This window comes from Poeciliopsis prolifica, unplaced genomic scaffold, assembly GCF_027474105.1.
Source record: "Poeciliopsis prolifica strain line A6 unplaced genomic scaffold, Auburn_PproV2 SCAFFOLD088, whole genome shotgun sequence".
Classification (NCBI taxonomy): domain Eukaryota; kingdom Metazoa; phylum Chordata; class Actinopteri; order Cyprinodontiformes; family Poeciliidae; genus Poeciliopsis; species Poeciliopsis prolifica.
The window spans coordinates 953,600-974,552 of record NW_026562463.1 but is presented as its reverse complement, the minus strand read 5'-3'; the positions used below and the strand labels follow the sequence as shown (position 1 = coordinate 974,552).

Here is a 20,953-nt window from a genome sequence, read left to right as displayed (position 1 = left end):
CACCACCGCTCCTTAATGACGTCAAAGCTTTCATTACAACGTTACAATGTTTTTCTATGTTACTACATACCAAAATAATTTCTAATTGCTACATACCAGGATATTAAGGGCTTCTTATTTAAAAAGCTCAGACTTTGAGAAATGCAGAAACATTAATAATTTTTCCTTAATACTTGGTAGACTTGCTTTTCAATCTATATGACTTCAGGTCAAACGTTTTGAGTATGTTTCCATCAGCTTCTCACAAAGGTTTGCTATAAATTATTCCCATTTCTCATGACAGACCCAGCTGCTGTAACTTTCTCAGGTTTGTAGACTCTCTTGCCAGCACAAGACTTTTCAGGTTCTGCCCATAAATTTTCTATGTGACTGCAGCCAGAGGTTTGTGGTGGGTAGTCCAAAAGACTGACTTTGTTTTCTGTAGCAATGTTTATTATGGCCAAACACTTTGCTTTTACTTCAGATCACATAACATGTCCCCAGAATCTAGGCTATTTTTATTTACAAACTGGAATCTTGATTTTTATGTTGCTTTTGGAGTAACAAAGGCCTCTCCTCTGTAAGTGGCATTTAAGCAAATGTTGGTAAAAGACACGATTCACTGTAGATATTGATACTCTATTCAGTCTTTTGCTTTTGATCCAGTGTTGATACTCTCATTTCACACCAGAACATTTCTTTCTGTATCAAAGGATGAACCACACTTCTGAAGGTCTGCAATTCTCTTCCACATATCTTGCCTGAGTTCCTTTGACTTTCCAATGAAAGGCAAAAAAGAAAGTAATTACTTTTTTCTCTCTCTATGCAACATGAAAACAGCAAACAAAGCCCAGTGTGACCATAGAAAAAGTTTAGTTTGATTTGATGTAAAATGGTGCAAAAAAACTGTTAAACTTCTATGGTGCATTTAAATAATTGGCTTCAGTTGCATATCTCTTTATATTTATCATCTTTACCATTTGAATGTATTTTAGATATGTGCTTCTGTTTCTCTGTAAAAAGCATAGATGCGTGGTGGGCTGAGTGGCTGCAGAAACATCCATGAAGCAATCACTGCTAGCACCTTTAATTTGTGAATAAATAAATCTGCCTTGTGCATGAAAGCATACGAGTTATTCCAACTGAAATGGTCGAGAAAGAGTTAGGAAAATTTTTGCACCAGTTTCAAATGTATTCTTTCTTTTATCAATGTTGAAATTGTTTTAATCCTGTTTTGCTACCTGGTGCAGTTTCTACTGTGACAATGTTTTTACCTCATGCCCAGGAACTTCCCATAAAAGCCTGTCTGGCTTTGAGCCTAAAGCCTTACTCCCTTCTGAACTGTAAAATAAGGCATTTATCTAGTGCTGCCCATGGAAGTATCAAGTTGAAGTATGGTGCTGGAGCTCGCCTGTAAATTATAAAACCCCGGTGTTTGGTTTGTTTGTGCTTGTGTGTGCTGACTGTGGGAGAAACATCGGGGTGGTGCTTCTTTTCTCTTCCTCCTCCACCTCCTCCTAGTCTTTCTCTCTCTTTCCATTCCTGGATCTCAGGCTCCCTGGGGTGTGTCCACTATGGAAGCAGCTCTCCTCTCCTTTCCTTTCCTGTTCCTGCTGCTGTTGATGCCTCCTCCTCTCCCTGCTCTGCCTCCATATCTGCATCAGCTGCAGAGCTTGCTCTTGCTTTGCTTCCCCCCCTCCACCTTTCTTACTCCAATCAAACGGGATATATTCTTAATCCAATTTGTCTTTTTAGTAAGTATGTATAAGTGAGTTTCAGAAGGGGTCAGCCACTATTCGTCACTTTGGAGTATCTGGGACCGGATGGGAAGGAGCCCTGGTCTCTCACCGCAGCCAAGGCGAGCCTCCCCTCCCTTCATCCTGCTTTCCTCTCTCGCTTCCTCTCCGTCTCTCTCCTCAGTCTGCAGCCTCCGACAGGAGCCGCCGCATCATTTTTCAGAGCAGCTGCCCCCTCCCTCCCTCTCTCTTTTTCTCACCCACCCTTTCCTCGCCTCTTCTCTCTCTCTCTCCGTCACCCCTTCTGCTGTTCGCACCTCCGTGGGAATGCAGAGGAGGGTAGACAACTCGCAGAATCGTCTTTTTGAAATATGCTTTATATATTTTTTCCTCCCCTCTATCTTCAAGACGGGGATCTGAGACGTGCGGGAAATAATCCGGCCGGGGGTGGCCAGCGCCTGGAGACTGGACCTGGATCAGCTGGATTTTGCCAGCAACAAACATCACCCCCTCTTCAGTCTTATCGCCACATCGCTTCAGGTCCGCTCTGAGCCGCATCGTTTCAGATTCTCTCCCGGCTTGGATTATGATGAATATTATACCGTCATCTGAAACGGATCGTACCGTTGAGAGGGGCTTTTAGGTGAAAAGTTGAGACAACCTGCAAAGACAAGTGACAACGGCACGCTTTTTTCCCTCTCTGTATATATTTGAATATAGAGAGTGAGATGAACTCGTCTGACATCTAGGAGCGACAGAGGTTTGCATTTTTTAAGGACCTCCATGCGGCCGATAATCATCCAGTGCACAGAGGAAAAGGCTGCAGTCGCGTCCTGGCTCGATGTTGGTGTTAGTGCGCTCACATTCACATGGATTTACAGCTCCAGTCTGAAGGATCGATATGAATATTTGGGACGCCTTTTTAACACTTGAGTGAAGCATCCTCGGATTTATCACCGCTTCATTTGCGCCGCACTACAGTGAAGCGCCCTTTCCCCCATCCTCCTCACCCTTCCTCCTCCTACTTGGCTCACCTGCCCATAACCTGTATGCTCCAGGGAAGTTGGAATATCATCATGCGTTTGTGTTCTTATGCGTGAGCGTTTGGATGTGAGCGTATGCGTGCGTGTGAGAGTTTGGTTACTTGTCCGCCAGAGGGAGTGGAGGTTATGTTGCTTTTGAATGCATTTGAGTGCAGAGCCAGCTTTTAATTAGAACGTGACTGTGAGTGGATTGTGTCTGCTTGGTTTTCCCATCTGTGCATGTCGGTATTCAAGCTGTAAATATACTGTGTGTACGCTCGTAAAATGTGCAGCATCCCTTCTCCACCACATCTTCTATACATATGCCTATGCATCATTAGGCCACCTGTTTGACCTCCCAAACACCCTGAGAGACAAAAAGAGAGGAAAAAAAAGCTGTGGCAGGATGAGTGAGCATTCTGGTGCAAGCACTCTGGCAGCCATGACGCTGGAGGAGCCAGGGGCTGAACAAGCATCCCCTAGAGCCCCGGGCCCTCTGCGCTGTGGTCCGTGTGCTGTGTGGCCTCGCCAGCAGACCTGGCTGTGTGCTGTACCCCTGGTGATGGGATTTGTGGGATTGGGACTCAGTCTCATGCTGCTCAAATGGATTGTGGTTGGCTCTGTGCAAGATTATGTCCCCACAGACCTGGTTGATCCCAAAAGTATCAATGGCCAAGACCCCATATTTCTCTCAAAACCCAGTGCCATGCCCAAAGGGCCTGACATTTCTACTGCTACCACATCTTTAGCCACATCCACAACTTCAATGGTTTCAACGACCACGCCGCTTGCAGCGGATGGTACCGCCCCAGTGCCAAGAACTCGATCTGGTCCACCAGCAAACCACTCAGCCAATGGCAGCAGCTCCAATGGGAACGGCAACCGAGCCCCGCATCTGCACAATCGAGTCGGAACCCGAGTCAGTGGGACAGCAGTTACCACTGCTGCTACCCATGCCACCCGTCTCACCCCAGCGCCCAATGGTAAGGAGGTCACACCTCGCGGTACTGTCAGGAAGGGAAGCAGCACTTCCAATGGACGCAACGGAGCTGCCAACTCAAAACCAGGACAGACTCCTCCTACTGTCACCACCACCACATCCACCACCACGGTGCCGACTGCTAAGAACAACGCCAAGGCACAGCCAACCACAACTTCTCAGCCGGCAGCTCCGATGAAGCCCACATCCCGCTCAAATCATGGGCGCCCAGGGAAGGGCCCGGTCACACGCCCACACCACCGCTTCAGAACTTGTAAGTCCAGATTTTTGGGTCACAGGTGCTCGTAAGAGTGAGTGTAGTGCTGTGAGGTTATGCGTGCAACTCGTCATGAGTGTGTGAGAAGAGCTCTTGGGCTTCTGTGGCAATAAGTACAGGGTTGCTGTGTAAAAGAACCCTATTATCTTTGGTACGCCTTATTACAGCTTAATCTCGTGGATTAATCACATTTATATTTCCTTCTTCATCCACATGGGTAGTGGATAGTCCAGTAGTTTAATATTAATCATATTCATTAGCACGAGCTGATATAAGGTGCTTTCTCTGTGGTTTCACCCCATTCATCTTTAACTGTACCTTATACATTAATCTGAAAGGAATCTTACTTTCAGAGGGTTTTTCTTCCTTATTTCTACAACTGTAAAAGTACCTTTGAAGACAGCCCTTTATATAACACATACCTTTTGTTTTTGTCAGATCTGAAGTGTTGAAACTTTGCAATATGTGGTCTAACCAAGGTGGGTTTATTTATGGAATAAAAATAAATACCACTAGCTTGTAAGGTGTCGAGGTAGGAGAGAGGTTAGCTTTCACCTCCTGTCTTGAGGAATCAGATACAGCAAGGCCACATATCCTATTTAGCAGAATGTCGCAGGTTCTGCTTTACACTGCAGAGAGATACGGGGTGTGAGGCAGGGAGGCGGAGGCACTGAGGGAAAGTAAGATGGATATGGGGAAGAGAATAGGGTATCAGAGGACAAGTAGAGAGGGAACAGAAACGGGAGGAAAGGAAGAGAAACCCTTTGAAAAACAGCAAAGTTAAAGAGGATGGCGAATGAAGGACTCAAATGCAAGGAGCATAACAAAGAAGAGAGGGGGCTGCGAGATGAGAGGAAAAAAACAGATGGAGGGGCCTAAGTAAGGGAAAGGCTTGAGGGAGATAGAGGGTACAAAGCAGGAGAGCTGAGAGTTTTGCATATGTTTTATTGTGCTAAAGAAAGAAGACTCCACAAATTGTTAATTCCACAAGGAACATGTTTTCAACATCTTGCAAAATTTCTGTAAGACGCGGGTGGGGCAGGATGTGAGTGGTGTGATGAGTATTGGATATGACTGTGTAGAAATTTTCTTTTTAGACTTTTTGACTCCTGACTTATATTTTCATCTCAGCTTCCTGTAAGAGGAGTCACCAAGGGATGCAACACGAAATGGCTTTTCATTTAACAACAAAAAATGTGTTGAGATGAAAACTGAAACCTTCATTCCTCCATATTCCTAGAACCGATTAAATGTCTGCGTTCACTACGTGCAACCCTCTCATTTATCAGCTGCATGTATCAGCAGCATTGATTCCACCAGCAAACAGCGATCAGGTGACAATTTTTAAGTTTTTTTTATCCTAAGGCTAAATATTTTCAGCCAAGCCGGCTCTATATAGCCATAGACAGTCCTCAGACTCCTCCTGCAAAATAATCCGCTGCTCCGGAGTCAATTACATCACTTGCCAAAGAGCTGCCAAACAGCTGAAAGCTGCCAGAATGAGAAGCTCCCTCGGGTGAACATCAGGAAGCATCTGTTTGTGCTGTATACTATAAAAGGCCAAGGACCTCACACGATAACGTATTCTTAGTAACCAGATATTTGTCACTAAAAGATTTAAAACATTAGAGGATTTTTTTTCTTATTATTCCTCAGTGCCTTTTACTGAGGGTTAGCATTTTAGTCGCCTTGCTTTCTCTAATCACTTTGTCTATTATCAGTCTGCCAGTAGGCAACACTTTCAATATACCATAACACAACCAACAGAATCAATAGAAACCATTTCTTGACATCTCTAATTAGTTTGTATTAGGTTTTTGAAGATATGGAAAACTAAAGGGATAGTTCAAAATTTGTGAAGTGAGGTTCTGTGGAAACATTTTATAGACATTTAATGTGATACTTGCATTAGAAACAATAAATCTTTTATAAATCTTTTGTTGTTTCTAATGCAAAACATACAAATAGAAACTTAAATATCTTATATTTCAGTGTTGCTTTTGCAGAGAATCCCATCTTGTTGCTGGTCTACACTGCCTAGAACATTTTCTTTATGGTTGACCTCATCTGAAATATTAAATGTGCTGGTTTTGGCTGACCAACTATTGTTTCAAAATGCCATTACTTTGATAAGAGTTATGTTGGCTCGCAGAGTTATTTGCAAGTCAATGACTCGAGGCGATCTGCTGACTTTCCTTAGAGAACCTTTTGAACCAATTTGGGTAATTAACTGAACTTAATGTAGCATTTGATAACTTGAACAATTTGGAGTGTTTGTGTGACTGAATTGACTTTTCTGTTGTTCCTATAAAGTTTCTCGGGACGACATTTGTCTAAGTTGGTGCTGTATACATAAACAGAAATGGAATTGATATGAAGTATGTAAAAAATAATTGTGAAAACCTTTTTTCAGCTGAGTGACAACACAGAAACAGGCAGGGGAGGTTCTCCTGTTTCGTGGTCTATGCTCCACGAAACAGGAGAAAATTGTGACATTGAAATTGTTTTAGGCCACGTTGGTGTTTGCTCCTCTTTGACCAGCAATTAGCTTCAGCCTCTGTGTCAAATTAATCAGATTTGAACTCAGTGAAGAAGACGAGAGTTATCTGCTGCAGGTAAGATAATAACTGTTAATATCGTTTTGACAGAAATTTGCTACAAAAATTCATAACTTCTTTAAGGATGGCCATTTCAATCATCTCTACATACTCTATTTTTGCAGCACTTTCAAGAATGTAAAACAAATTGAAAATAGAAAACCTAAACAATTTATAAGTCTTTTATAAAGACTTTATAAAAGACTTTTTAAATTCTTATACTACTTGTGAGCTAGGTAGCTCACAAGTAGTTAGGCTATAGTAGATTCACTAGACAAATTGAAATAATTGTGTTGTTCCAAAACATTTTTGAAGAATAATTTCCTATTTCTGTCTTTGTAAGTCTTTGTACAGCCCAGAATTTTCAAATGTCCTTTTATAATGTGTACCATTTGAAGATGCAGAATTTGAAGCCACTGAACAATAATGTTATATTTAAAAGGATATAATTACCTTGAGAAAAACATATTATTTTTAGTGACAAATTGAAAGGTTACTGCACTGCTTGACCTTTGGTTGTGGCAAAAAATTATCTTGCTACCTGAGATTAATTAGGCAGCTCAAAACTGAAATAACAAAATGTTTGTCCTGTCTTTGTTTGTGGCAAAAAATGGGGATAATCTATTAATTCCCTATTTTACTGCTGGCTTTTTAAAACCACCACAGGAAACTTGCAAAGCAGTTTTTGCGGTTCGTGTTTGTTGTATTGGTGTTTTTACTTGTTGAAGTAAAGCCTAAGTTTGTAGTAAACTTTAGAAAAAAAATAACAGTTAAGATCAGAGAAAATCAGAAATCAGTTACCAGCCAGATCATATTCATTTCCACTTAATGCTTCTGAAAAGCCTTCAGGATGTGCAGTGCAGTCAATCTAAAATGATTCATATGAAAAGCCCTGCTTGATGATGAAATGCTCTGTAAATCATGCCTTCAGGTGCATTTGGTTTTACCTTCAGTAAAGTCATATCTTGGTTAATGTCCTGTATTAATTCTTGCAGTGAGGTAAAGGCTCAGGTTTCAGGCAATCTGCACAACAAATCCATTAGGTGGTGGTAAAAGGATATTTTTTCTTGTAAAGCTTGCTCCTGGTTAAAGTCTAAATTAGTCTGTGTTCTAAAAGACAAGCTTTGTCCGTTGGGGATAGCGGAATATTCTACTTTGTCCTTTTGTTTTCCTTCCTCCTGTTCCTCCCTCTTTCCCTGTGGTTTATTGTGTCAGCTTGCTGTCATTGTATTCCGCTGTCTATTTTTGCTTTGCTTTTTTGGCTTTCTCTCTTCCTTTTTTACTGAGCTCCTCAGCTCACATTCGTGAGCATATGGACAGTTGCACAAAAAACTGGCACACTTGTAAACAAAAAGATGAGCATGTGACATGTGTTTGCACTGACTCATGAATCTATCATTGGATTTCCCACTCCCCCTTTTTTTTGCGCGAGAATGTAACATATTCGACTGTCACGTAAGCCCGTTTGGCTCTGCGGTGCGACATAACAGGCGATGGAATGGTGGACAATGACTGCCTGTTGGGGAAACCATTGGACACTGTGTTGGCTTGGGGCCGGTTCTGCTCTATTCTCAGTTTTGTGTGAAACCTTCCTCGGTGAAACGTGGTTGAAATTCCATGCACATATCACTAGCCCATTTGCAGCCCTGTGAAGAACCAGTCACATTCATTTTCCTCCCCTCTTTTTCTTTGGTTTTCTTTAAGCAGTTCAAACATGTTGTTGTTCTCAGTGAAATCCGTACCTGTTTCTGGGGAAACAGCCGAGTCAGTCAGGACCATGATATGCAGGAAGCACTGCATTTTGCATCAACTGCCAACTGCTATGCAGGAAGTTGGAGCAAAGAGAGAAGAGATGCAAACCAACAGAACCACTGTAAATCAGTCAATTGAAACAACAGCTATGAAATATGAACACTAGGGATTTTATGAAATTATCAAATAAAAATGCTTTGCTTTGGCAAGTGTTCTGAATGATCACAGCACTTGAATTGTAATTAGTTGTACTGTTTGTTAAATAGATTTAAATGTGTTTGCCATTGAACAAACTAAGCTTGCTTATATTTACTTTATTCAAGGGATGTACTAATAATGGTTTTCCATCTAATCCATTAAAAATTACACCTTTTTATAGTATAACACTCCATTAAATTTCGTATACGTTTATTTAAAACTGCAGGAGTGCATATTGAATAAACACAGTGTTTGTGAATATTAGACCTGCAGTCCAAGGGTGGTTTCCCTTTGCTCGTCTCCCTGCAGGTTGATATTAGGGTAAAACATGTAAACATAATGTGCTACACACATAAGAAGAATAAAAACTGTCAAAGTAATACAATAAAACACATTGCATTTTAAAACGGGATGGGTGTAGAAATGACCCCAATATTTAAATTAATGTGAGTATTAGAGACACTATCTGGATCCTGAATTGCATTCTAATTAAATCGCGGGTATAAGGTACGAGGTATATGAAGCATAAAAGCATCACCAATAGCAACAAAGAAAACTGAACTGGCTTTACCTGCAATACTTTAAGTACTTTTGGATTGGCTATGAAACGATATTTGTAACATATTAATATAATTATTATATATTATATATTAACTGACGTAAAGTAACATAGCTTATTGAATTTGGACCAACAAAATAATCAACAGCAAGCAAAAATGTAAATGAAAGTCTAATTGGATTTATTAAAAACAGCTTGCCAAACCGATCGAAACTTGTCAACTGTGGTTTATGCAAAACCTTATCTTATTAAAAGATGCTCAGTAGTTTCCACTCCATAAGTGTTTCCAAACAGTCTAGTTTGCCCCTTTTTATAAGTATGAGAAAGATGTAGTGGCCTTTTTTCAGCCGGCTGTCCAGCGGAGCAGAGAAACTGGCAGGGAAGGAGAATCACTACACAAGTTACATGCAGCCAATAGAGACTTTTCTTTCTGATTATGTCAATAAAAGCCTTCAATGCTGCTTTCTCTGGCAAATAGTTTTTACACAATAGGAACATTATAATGGAGGAATTGTAAACTTCTGTATTTCTTCTTACCTGGTTACACATGCTTGATGTTTTTTTTTGCAAGAAAGCAGAGTCAGGCATTTGCAGTGGATTGAGGCAGTTGTAGTGAAATGCACTCTTGACACAATCCTGGAAAAAATATCCAAGCTGACAAAACTGTGAACTTCCTTAATCATCTAATGTATGTTTCAGCTAGAAGATTTAATCACAAACCAGACAGGATGGCGAATTCAAGCAGCCAAAAGTACTTCCTCAATGGGGTGCCATTGAGGCACCATTGAGGCACCCCACTGAGGACTGAATTCAGTTACTGACTGGAGTGCCTGTTCGCGACACTGAACAACGGAAGTTTTTTTGATAAACATCTTGAAAGGACACCTTTTGAATTCATGTGAAAAATATTTTGTACTGGAGATACCAGGAGGTCACCTTTTGATATGTTCCAGTATTTGCTAGATATACATCTCTTGGCTGTTCTGGGAATGCTCAAGTGTTCCTCAGAAAGAGCTGGAGGTTCTGCTTATGAGAGAAAGGTTTGGTGACCTGTTAAAACAGCTGCTTCTGTTATTATGTCTTGGTTAGATGTGTTAAAATATATTAATGGAATGGCTTCAATCAGATTTATTAGAAATATAGTAGGTGTTCAGTTTAGTTAGCTCAGACTGGTGATCAGCCAGTTCAAAACTCAAAAATCTGATCATTGTTTTGTTCAGTATATACCAGACGTGAGTGCTAATAACACTTTGGTGGAGAAGTTTTGTAGCAAAGTGTATACCAATTCAAATTCAAAATTATCTCATTGATCCCAAAGGGAAATTCAATAACTTTGTGCAAAGTACATACAAAGTTAGTTATATTCAGCATCAGACAGCTTTAAAGTCAGAGGAGGCACAGACATTCTGACAGTAAAGTTGCCCTGTTTTATTCTTTTAAGCTTCCAACAAACTGCCTGGCGACAGAATATTAGAAATCTCAGAAGGACCTACATGCTCTATGGAACAAACTTGTCCAGAATATGACCTGCTAACTCTGCACTAATAATATTGGATGGTAAACCGTTTTAAAATGTCAGCTGGTATATTTTGACATTGTTTTGTAATAGTAAAACCTTGTTGTACAGCAACTACTCTCTCACACATGTAGCGTTGCATCACCTCTGCTCCTAATATAAATAATCAATGACCGGTAGGGAAAAGTACTACAACGCATTCTGAATGCAATATCTTCATCTCCTATAGGGAAGTCAAAAATCATACAGTAGTAAAATATTAGATGCACAGACAGACTATATTAGCAAATGTACTCAAATTAGTCTATTTGACATTCCTGTTGCAGTTGAAGCCTCTATGACCAAAACTTGTCATGATGAGAAATAAAATGAATCACAAAAAATACAAGCCACAGTATAACAGCTGGTTATGCAAACACAGATCATTTGGTTACTAGCTTATTTTGATAATACTGATAATTCAGGCTTTTAAGGATCATAGAAAACAATATGCTTAAGATAAAAGTTTCTGTATTGCTTGTCTTTGCTTTAATTACATACAAAATAACAGAAAGGTTTTATTGAGGCAAAGCCGCAATGTTGTGCTCTCCTAGGAAACCCTCAGGCAAAATTAATAACTCCAGTTGCCCTCCTTTGTTCCAGAAAGGGTGCACAAATCTTCATCTTTTGATTTAACTTCGTTGTTAACTCAATGTTGGAGATTATTTCATCCATTGGCACCCTAAGTATTAAAAGTCTTTCAAGAGTACAGGTTAGCCTTCCTTTTCCCTGTCCACATACTTGCAATGCTGGGTGGCTGCAGGTATGCGTACAATAAGCTATAAGCTGTGCATGTAAAGTTTCTTTTCATATTTAAAAGCAACAAAAAAAAGTGTTTGTAGGATTTTAAAATAATATCAAGACCTTCAGTTTAAGAAAAGAAAATCCATAGGTGTGATTTAAATTTGCATGAGGTAATAAGATGCCAGTGCCAAATTGAATTTGACAGACAAAGCAAAGAGGCATCTGTGTCCAACAATCTCACCGTTGTGTGGTCTCAAGCTGCCATCACTGTGCCCTAAGTGCCACAGGGGATTGTTTTCATTGATGAGATGGGGAAAAAACAATAGGGTGCTTTTCTTGTCATGCAAGCTCTGTGTTTTTGTTGTTTGTTGTCATTTTCCCCCCCCTGGCTCCATTTGAAGGCTGCACAAAGTACTGTATGACCAGTGGAGCGTGTAAGGGGGATTAAAAACAAAGATATAAATCCAGTTTGTGTCTCTCTCTCTCTCTCCCTCTCTCTCTCTCTTTCTCTCTGCCCGTTCCTCTCTCTCTGGGGAGGTCAGACTGAGATTTGCCAGACAGCCTCAGAGGCCCCTCTGTCTCTCCAGAGACTTGCTCTGTTTGTTCGCTGAAGCTGGCTCAACAGGGCTGGTTCTGCACTGCGTGTGCAGCTGCAGCTATTTGCAAATATCTTCTTAGTTAGGAAGCATGCTCTCGTACCTCAGCTTTTAAGGTCCAAAGTAACGTATTAACCCAAACCCAGTCTTTACAACTTTTTTTGGGTTACTTAGACATTCAGAAAGGTAAAGCTTTAGAGCAGTAGCATGTATCTAAATGTCATGGTTAGTTCTTGACATACAAATACAACAGTTTTTCAAATAAATACAGTAATTCTTTGAAGTCATAATATTTTACATCATTATCATTTTTAATTTAGTTTTTACCACATGAAAGTTTATGTGGCTTTGAGAAGGTAGAAGTAACATTAGATATTTTTTTCTGCTTTATTATTTTTAGTCAGAAACAAAAACAGTGGTATTAAAAATAAGGAACATATTCCAAATTGCAAGCAAATCAAGATAATTCATTGAGGGGGAATTTGGTGCAACAGCAGTAAAGTGACAGGCAATCAAAACAAGTAGGTTAGATTTAGTTAGAATTAGACCAAGATACAAAATACAAGCGTCAACCTCAATTATGGTAAACTTTAGTTTTATTAATTTATTCTTATTTCAATGTTATTACTGACTGTATGTAAAATTTTAAAGTGTTTGACAAGGCTCCTGGAATGATATATTTTTTAAAAATGAACAACTAATAATTTACAATGAATTCTTTCCGTACCCTAATTGTGCTCACAAAAATAATGTGTCAGATATAGATTATTTATATTAGAGGTTTCACATAAAACAAGGCACATAATTATGCAACAGGATAGCGACAGTTTCTGTCTCACTGTGAGCAAATTGGCTCCTCTTTGTTTTTCTATTTTGAAAGAAAGGTACACATGCAATTTTATGAGCAAAACACTTGTTATTTTTCAAACACTCCAGGCAAGAAAAACACAAAAGAACTAACATTTCTTTCAGAAATGGGTGAAACTACAATTCATGAGACAACTAAAACTGTGTACATGTACTTTTTACATTCAAATTAATGAAACTGTTCATCCTTTGGCAGCAGTGGCCTCGAACATCAAGACAGTAGACACACTTGACACTGATGGGCACCAATTACAAAGCAGAATAAATCAGCGTGTTCAGTGGGGTGAGCCTGCAGACAAATTATTCTGGAACGAGTGCACACTGAACGTTTGAAATTTTGTGGGAATTGATCTCCTGGCCTTTCCACTGCTGGTGCTTTGCTCCATTCGCTGACCCTAGAAAAATCAATGAGGAAGGGGAGGGAGAGAGCCCTGATAGAGGACAGCTGGGAGACAGAAAGGAGAAAAGCAAAAAAAAAAAATGAAAGAACGCAAGACAGGAACTGGCTGGGTTGGATACTAAAGAGAAATGCTGAGATTTATAGGGAAGAGACTTTCAAAAACCACAAGAGCATGCTTCAGGATAAGAATCAGGCAGCAAAGCAAAGGCATATAGACATGACAGTTGAGTAAATGAGCTTTAGCTAGACACTTTGCATATCTCAGACCACCATTCTACCTGTTCTATTATTATCTCTCATTTTTATGCAGATTGCCCTCAAGGTATTATCCGTATTTCACCTCATTCCTGTCACCACAATGTCTTCAGAATGTGGCCACTGCAGAATTAAATCAGCAAGAAATGCAAATCAGTTGGAGCTATCATCATCTTAAAATAAATTATACGGTTTATTATATTGAACTACGTGTGGTGGTAGTATCTAAGAAAATAATTTAAATATAGCATGCAGTTATGTAACTTTTAGTAAGAGGAATGAAGGACTATATCTTTCAATGAGTCAATCATCAATGTTCTGTACATGGATGGATTTTCCTCAGTCTTCTCTGAGCCAAAAAGTATGCATGTTAGATTAAACTGTGCTTAGGTTTAAGGGTGTGCATGACTGTATATTTCTCTAGTAGTTCAGGCCTCAGCTTGATAGTGCAAGACTTTTCAAGATTGTGGAAAAGAACCAGATGATTTTCTTTTATTATGAGATGGGGTTGTACATTTATATTTCAGTTTTAGAACAAGTAATTTAACTGGAAGGAAAACAAATGAATGAATGACAAAAAAATTGGATTTCTTTCTATACTATATTCTGTTGTTCAGTAATTATTGAGACCAAGAAAATACTAATTCCATAAATTTTCAGGCTGCTTGCAAGCAAAGTCTTTGTGCAAGTGTTTAATGCTGCTGAAGGTAATCAGCACTGGTGGAAAGAGCTAATTAGTGTGACATAGTGAGATGAAACTGCTGCAGCATGCGTGACCGAGGTTGAGTTGTCCAGCACATTGCCTTGTGCGTAATACCCGGGAATGGAGCCTGGGGTAGTTGCTTTGCGTCATCCTCCCTCATATTAAAGACATTTGATCCTTGAGCTGAGCTTCTTAGGCAACATTTCCTCCCCGGCAGTGTAGACATAATGGGCAAACACTGAATCTAACCCCAAATGTGGCCTTTTGCAGCATAAAGTACAAATATCCTATTAGAGAGGAGGTAAAAGGCCTAAAGGCAAAATGTTCTCTGAAAGCAAATAATAAAAGATTGACTGATTATTTTTTCAATGAAAACTATAAAAATCTAGAAACAGAAAGATAAGAGAAAACTAATTATTCCCTCCGAACAGTACTAAGCAAGATCTTATTTCACTTTCATTAATATGATCAAAATCCACAAGAGCAGTCGCTTGGTATGATTAATTATCCAGGCTGATACACATTTTTATTAGCAAAATGTCATACTCATTTTATGTAATTTTTAAAATAAATATATATTTCTTCAAGCTCTGCATATGTAGGTTATATGGATGGATGAGGAAAGAAACAGTTTGTGGATGATGGCTCTAACACTTAGTGGGACAGAACGTAAAGTCTGGAAAAACTATCATTTTTGCCTTCTCTGGTATATTTCCTTGTACTTATCCAAATCTGGAAAGTTCTTTGCATTTCATACTTTTCCAGACCCTATATATCACACCATCTGTGTCTAAAATTACACATTTATTGCAGTGTATGTTTATACATCATAGACACACTAATGCACTTAACATCCTTGTTGTATCAGATGTCTTTTGAAGTTTATCTGATAAGTGTAAGTGATATTGACCTCACAGGAAGATGTCTAGGGATTCATAAAAGCGTGCCTGTAAATACTGACCTGATGCCTTAATGTCCCAGTGTGAGTCATCCAGACAAAATATCCAATGGGAAGTAGTGACAAGAACAAGAGGTAGGGGTGCTGGACATGAGGTGGTTTTGACCTAAAATATTAATCTAATGTAAAAAAAAAAAAAAAGACAGATGGAATGTGTCTTACCAGTATTTTAAATAATTGATGAAGATTTCCTTTTAAAGATCAGAGTGACCCAGCTGTCATTTACTTGACAGCCTAATGGTGGAGTCATGATGTTGGATGTTGGTGTGTGGCACTGGTCCCTATGAAAAACCTGGTCCCTATGAAAAACCTTTTGGGGGCAAAACACGTCCATGGCTGGAAAAATCAATACATCTTCAGCGTTCATGTTTGGCTGTATTCATCCCATCTCTTCTCATAAATGTGGCATCTTCCACCCCCACAGGGTTAATTGTTGCTAATGTTCCCCCAGTGAAAAAAATGTGTTCTATTAGCTGGAGGAAAGAAACAATCCTAATTTAAAGTAAATCGTGTGATCATTACTGTCTCAACTTGACTGCACCAGTTCATCTCTCTGTTAAATTGGAGGAACTGGGTTGTTGTCATTGTAGAGAATGGTTTAAAAGCTGAAGTATGTGTGTTTGTGCCAGGGGAGTATGCACTAGCAGTCATTTCAATCATAAGCTTTCAAGCTCAGGACATGCTAGCCTGCCTGCCACAGTGGGCACTCAATTACCGCAGTATTTGGCTATACCCTCAAACCCTCCACCCATATTTTACCCTCTCATTCATTCACACATTATTTATCTCCCTCATTCACTCCTGTGCAGAGAATATGGTGATTTGCTGATAGTCCAGAAGGCTCAGAGAAATATTAGTGCATGCGGCTGTGGCAGAGTGGATTACACTCTATCATATCTGATCTGGGACTGTTAGATCCCAATATTGAATTACCTACCCTGTGGGCTCTCTGGTTCCGTTATCAATTTGCAAACGAATATGACTGAGAGGGAGAGAGGGGCAGGGAGTGGTTGGAAATGGTGTCTGGAGGTGCCAGTGGTGACGCCTTTGAGGCATGTTTTGGTCATGTGCGGTAGAGCTAATAACAGGCAATTTCAGTTGCTCTGGAAGATGCGCTTGGCAACTGCTAGGGGGGCCATTTGTGATATAGGTTGGCTTGGGTTCTTTCCTGCATGGTCAGAAAGATAAATGAGGCAAATTTGAAGCAAATAATGGCTGGAATGATCATGCATACATTTTCTTTGAACTTTGCAATCTCTGAATATGACTTTGCATATCAAGAGGCTGAAAGCAGTTCTCTTTGTATTATATGTCAAAATCAACCAGATTTGATTAACATTCTATAAACATATACATACTCAAGCAATGACTCAGATTCTCAATTAGATACATTTCTAGGATATTCTTATACATGAATATGCTTGGATGCTTTGTAGCCAGATGTTTAGTTTCTTTGTCTTAATGTCAAAACTCTTTTGAAGCAACAGGTCTTCTGCTTGGATTGCCATTTTACTTAATTTCATTTATTTTCCCCATCAACTCTGGCCAGCTTCCCCATCCCCTCTGAAGAAGCCATCCTCACAGTATGATGCTGCCACTGCATTGCTTCACTGTGACAATTGTGTCTGTATAACAACTTCCAGTGTTATTTGCCCATCACACAAAGTGTTTTGAATGCCACAGAGTTTGATTCTGGTCTTCTCTGACTAAAACTCTTTCTTTCCCATATATTTTCTGTGTCTCTTGCAGGACATTTTAAGTATTTCCTTCCAAAAATGCATACTGGCTTCCACTCCTTCAATAGACCAGGTTTGTTGAGCTTACAGCTGTAAATAGATCATCCCATCAGAGCTAAAGTTCTCAGCAGCTGTATTAAGTCACCATGAGTTTCTTGACTGCTTCTGATTTCATTTTCTCCTTCCTTTATGAATTTAAGGCGGCATTCAGAAGTGTAAAATTCTAAATACAAACTAGCAAAAATACAAATTCAGTAACACTTCTCAAATTTTTGTCTGACAAACAGTGGAAGCTCAAGAGGTTTCATTACTTTTCACAGAGCAAAATAGAGCAATGAATACTATTTTTCTGCTAATTCCAAAACCCAATTACAGTGTTAGTGCAAGTCCAACCTCTATTTCTGAAGTAGAAATTGGATATCATTTCAACAGTTTTTCCAAGCTGCATCTTGACCTTAAATATTTCAACACAAACATCGAAGTCTTTACTTCTAGCCGAGGTGTGCACAGGATGTACGACACGACTTCTCACTATCCCGCTTTGCTCATAGCATCTGGGTACATGATGAGTCTGCAGGAAAGCGTGGAATGCGGAGGTTGCGGCAATCGGATTGATTCACTGCAATGTGTGGCCTGCTGCCACCCCCGGTGACAGGAAATGTGCCATGCTGGCCTGGTTGGGATGGAGAGAGTTGTTGTGGCTTGTGGAGGTGGAGATGGAGGTCACCTCTCTTTGCATGCCTCCCTCCCATTGTCATTTAAGGTTCTAAACTTAGTCTTTCTTTTCTCTGCTTATGCTCTTCTCTATTTTAATCCATCCTCATGCTTCTCTTTTCTCTCGTTTCTTCATGTATGTGTGTATTTTTTGCCATTCGCTTGGCATCACTGAGAAAATGAATCCCAGTCAATGAGGGCTCTTATCTTATAAGTGTACCGGAAAAGATAAGGATATCATTCATCATTCTATATTAGCTAGTGTCACCTCTTCCCCTGAAGGATTCTCAAGGAAATTACAAGGAATAGAAAGTATCTTTTTTTTATTGCTATCCATTGTTCTTCTCTACACCCATTCAGGCAGAAATTCCTCCATTCTTCATTTGTCGCTAAATCTTAAATCAGCAAAGGTATAAATAACATGCTCACTCACTGCTTTCCGTAACATCGCGCATATCTTACATAATACAGTTTCCAGTCACAGTTTTGCACCTTGATGAAACAGTCAAATGGAAATACAAATAAATCACCCAGTTCATCTGCTGTTTTGTGAAAAGTTACATAATGATGACATGTAATACTATAAACACAGGTGAAACAGTTCCACAGCATTAAGCTGATGATTTCGGAAAAAGAAAAATAGCGCAGTGTGACTTTAAAAAGGAGGGATTGTAAATTTATTATTTTCATTCCAATATCTGAAACTGAAACTTTATTCTGTCGCTGCTGCTCATCCTCAGGATTATTTAAGGACAGTAATGACGCTCTTTAAGTAATTTCTTACCAAATGAAAAAGAGAATACCCAATTAAATTTTATGCCGTTTAATTCATTTATAGTGTCTCTTCAAACTTCATGAGACAAAAACATCTTATTTTATGTTCAAAAATATATAATCAAATGAGAGTGAGATTCCTTCAAACCATGACATCTTTCTTTTGCAAAAATAAAAAAAAAAATACTAGAAAAAAAATTCCTAATGCTTTTCAAAACATACTAGATTAAAAACAATAAAAATAAATAAATCAAACAGTTCCCAAAGCACTAAATAAGAAAAAACTGTCACTGTAATAAATACTCACAGACATGGGTTGGACACCAGAAGTTATGCAATTACTCTTTTTCTAATTAATACCATTTTGAAACATAAATTAGCATCAATGATTTAGTATCTTTATTGGTAAAACAAGCAGCCTGAGCAGCTGATCGTCTGCTTAATAAACAGAATGACATTGAAGCTGTACTTAATCTGATATTATGTCAGTAGATGTTGCATGTTGTTCTTTTGGTCCACTATTATTGTCTACTCGCCTGGAATCTATAATCTATAATTATAATGTTACAGTCTCAGCTTTAATAACAACAGTGCATTTGGTTGAATTTTATTTATTTGTTTTATTAGTTTTTCAGAGAAGCAGATTTATGTTTATGTGTTTTAATTAGGGCTGAATCGATTCCTTGAATGATTCGGGTACTTTGATTATTAAAATTCCTCGAGGAAAATGCATCTGCCTGGAAGTTTGTGAGATTATATTTTATTATTTAGCGCACTGTGTTGCGGTCGGGACATTATCGGCTTTGCTCTTAGTTGTTGACAGAATCTAAGTGTTAGCAGCACAACGTCCAGTTTACAAGGTTAGTCTGGGAGGAGTTTATTGACTGATGATAATGTCTGTGTTTCTGTCGTTTTTCGGGCGACTAATAAGCATCCTTCAATTGACTGGCGCGATGCCTCGAGTACGGCAGCTTTTCCCTCCCGGAGCAGCTGACTGGTAACACACGTTCAAAGCAACCGGCGGGAAAGAGCTTGGCGGGAAGATCTCCCGCCGAGCAGGTGAGCAGATAGACTGAGCACTGCAGGTGGCTGTGCTTTAGATGCGTAGCTTTATGGACGAACTGGAAAATAAATTTCAAATCAACCCGGTCTCAACATGTCTCACAGTGGCGGAGCGCATCATGGCGGTACATAGCTGGTTAATTGTGTTTCTGTGAGTGACAAACGAAGGTATTGAATCCCGTCGCTGACTTGGACACAAAAGCTATAATGGCTGGCCGAGGTGAGAGTTCGTCTATTAAATTGATTGAAGAGGAACAAATATGTTAAAAGCAGGAGTTTAGACATTTTTATAAGCGTATTTGTGAACCTGCCTCTAGTATTAAATTGAATATAATTTCAGATTTTTGTATCACCTTTCTTCAGGTTAAGTTAAAGCTGTTATTGATGCAGGTTAATTTTATAAACTACAGAAAAGTAATTGCTATGAAAAATTGGACTGATGTTGATATCCGATGGCAACACTGCTGTTATGTTATTTTACCAATGTTTTATTTTATTAAAGGTTTTTATCCTATCACTCAATTAATTGTAAAATAATTGATTGAATACTCAATGACTAAAATATTTATTTACAACAGCCCAAGTTTTAATACTGTAACGCTAAAGGTAATCTCGTTTTACATGCAGGGATTCTCATGTACATAAAATTGTCTTGAGAGTTTGTTGTTTGTGACGGAATAAAAAACATCCGGCCTGGAGACTTTTGATCAAAATTCAAATGAGGGAGCATGTCACACCAATTGAAACTTAGTGATCATTATAACACAGAACACTGTGTTCTCAAGCAAAATGTGTTCAAACTGCATTTCCTAAATTAATTCTAAATAAAAAAATAAAAATAATTTTTCCTCTGGACTTTGGACAAAATTCTTGCAACTTCACTTGGCACAAAAGGATTGAAAGTTTAGTTGTGCTAAGAAAAAAAGATATTTAATGCATTTTAAACAGATTCTTATATTCTTCAGTCGTGGAACAAAAGTCTTGAGACTTGATGTGGACTTGGAAAAGCGACACAAAGATCTTTGGGATCTTTGGGATCTTCTAAGACAGTACAGATAAAATATATTATCTCATTGAAGGAGTGGATGTGGTACTAAGGTAATGTAAAGCCAACTTGAGAAATCGGTTGCTCATTTTAGATTGATTCCATTTTTAACTCCACTGTTAATTTTTTTTTTTGCAAGCAGATGTTATCTCTGACTAGAATATATTGCTATTTATGCAATGTCTACAAGGGAATTTATCTCAGCTTTAAAGACCCTGCGACATATTGTTTTGGTGTTTGTCTACCTGATTGTTCGATGCACAGTGAAAGATGGCCTAATGCCCCTTGTGAGGCTCCAGCAGATGCCATTATTTTCAAACAGTGAGTCAGAAGCCCCAGGTGTGCTGATCATAGTACTGATGAATAGCAAGACAAAGAGGCAGAGGGGAGACACAAGGATTGACTGAGGTTTTGTTGTGTTATTTTTCCTAGGGTGTGTATACAC

At 39.1% G+C, this 20,953-nt stretch overlaps 1 protein-coding gene across 1 annotated transcript in view; it reads left to right on the top strand.

Moving 5' to 3' along the window:
• Positions 1-1,897: 1,897 nt before the first annotated feature.
• Positions 1,898-20,953, top strand: part of nrg3b (neuregulin 3b) — a 231,349-nt gene continuing 212,293 nt past the window's right edge. The window contains exon 1 of the mRNA XM_055022620.1: positions 1,898-3,990. Coding sequence (XP_054878595.1) covers positions 3,144-3,990 — 847 coding nt within the window. The 5' untranslated portion in view covers positions 1,898-3,143. The remainder of the gene's footprint in view (positions 3,991-20,953) is intronic.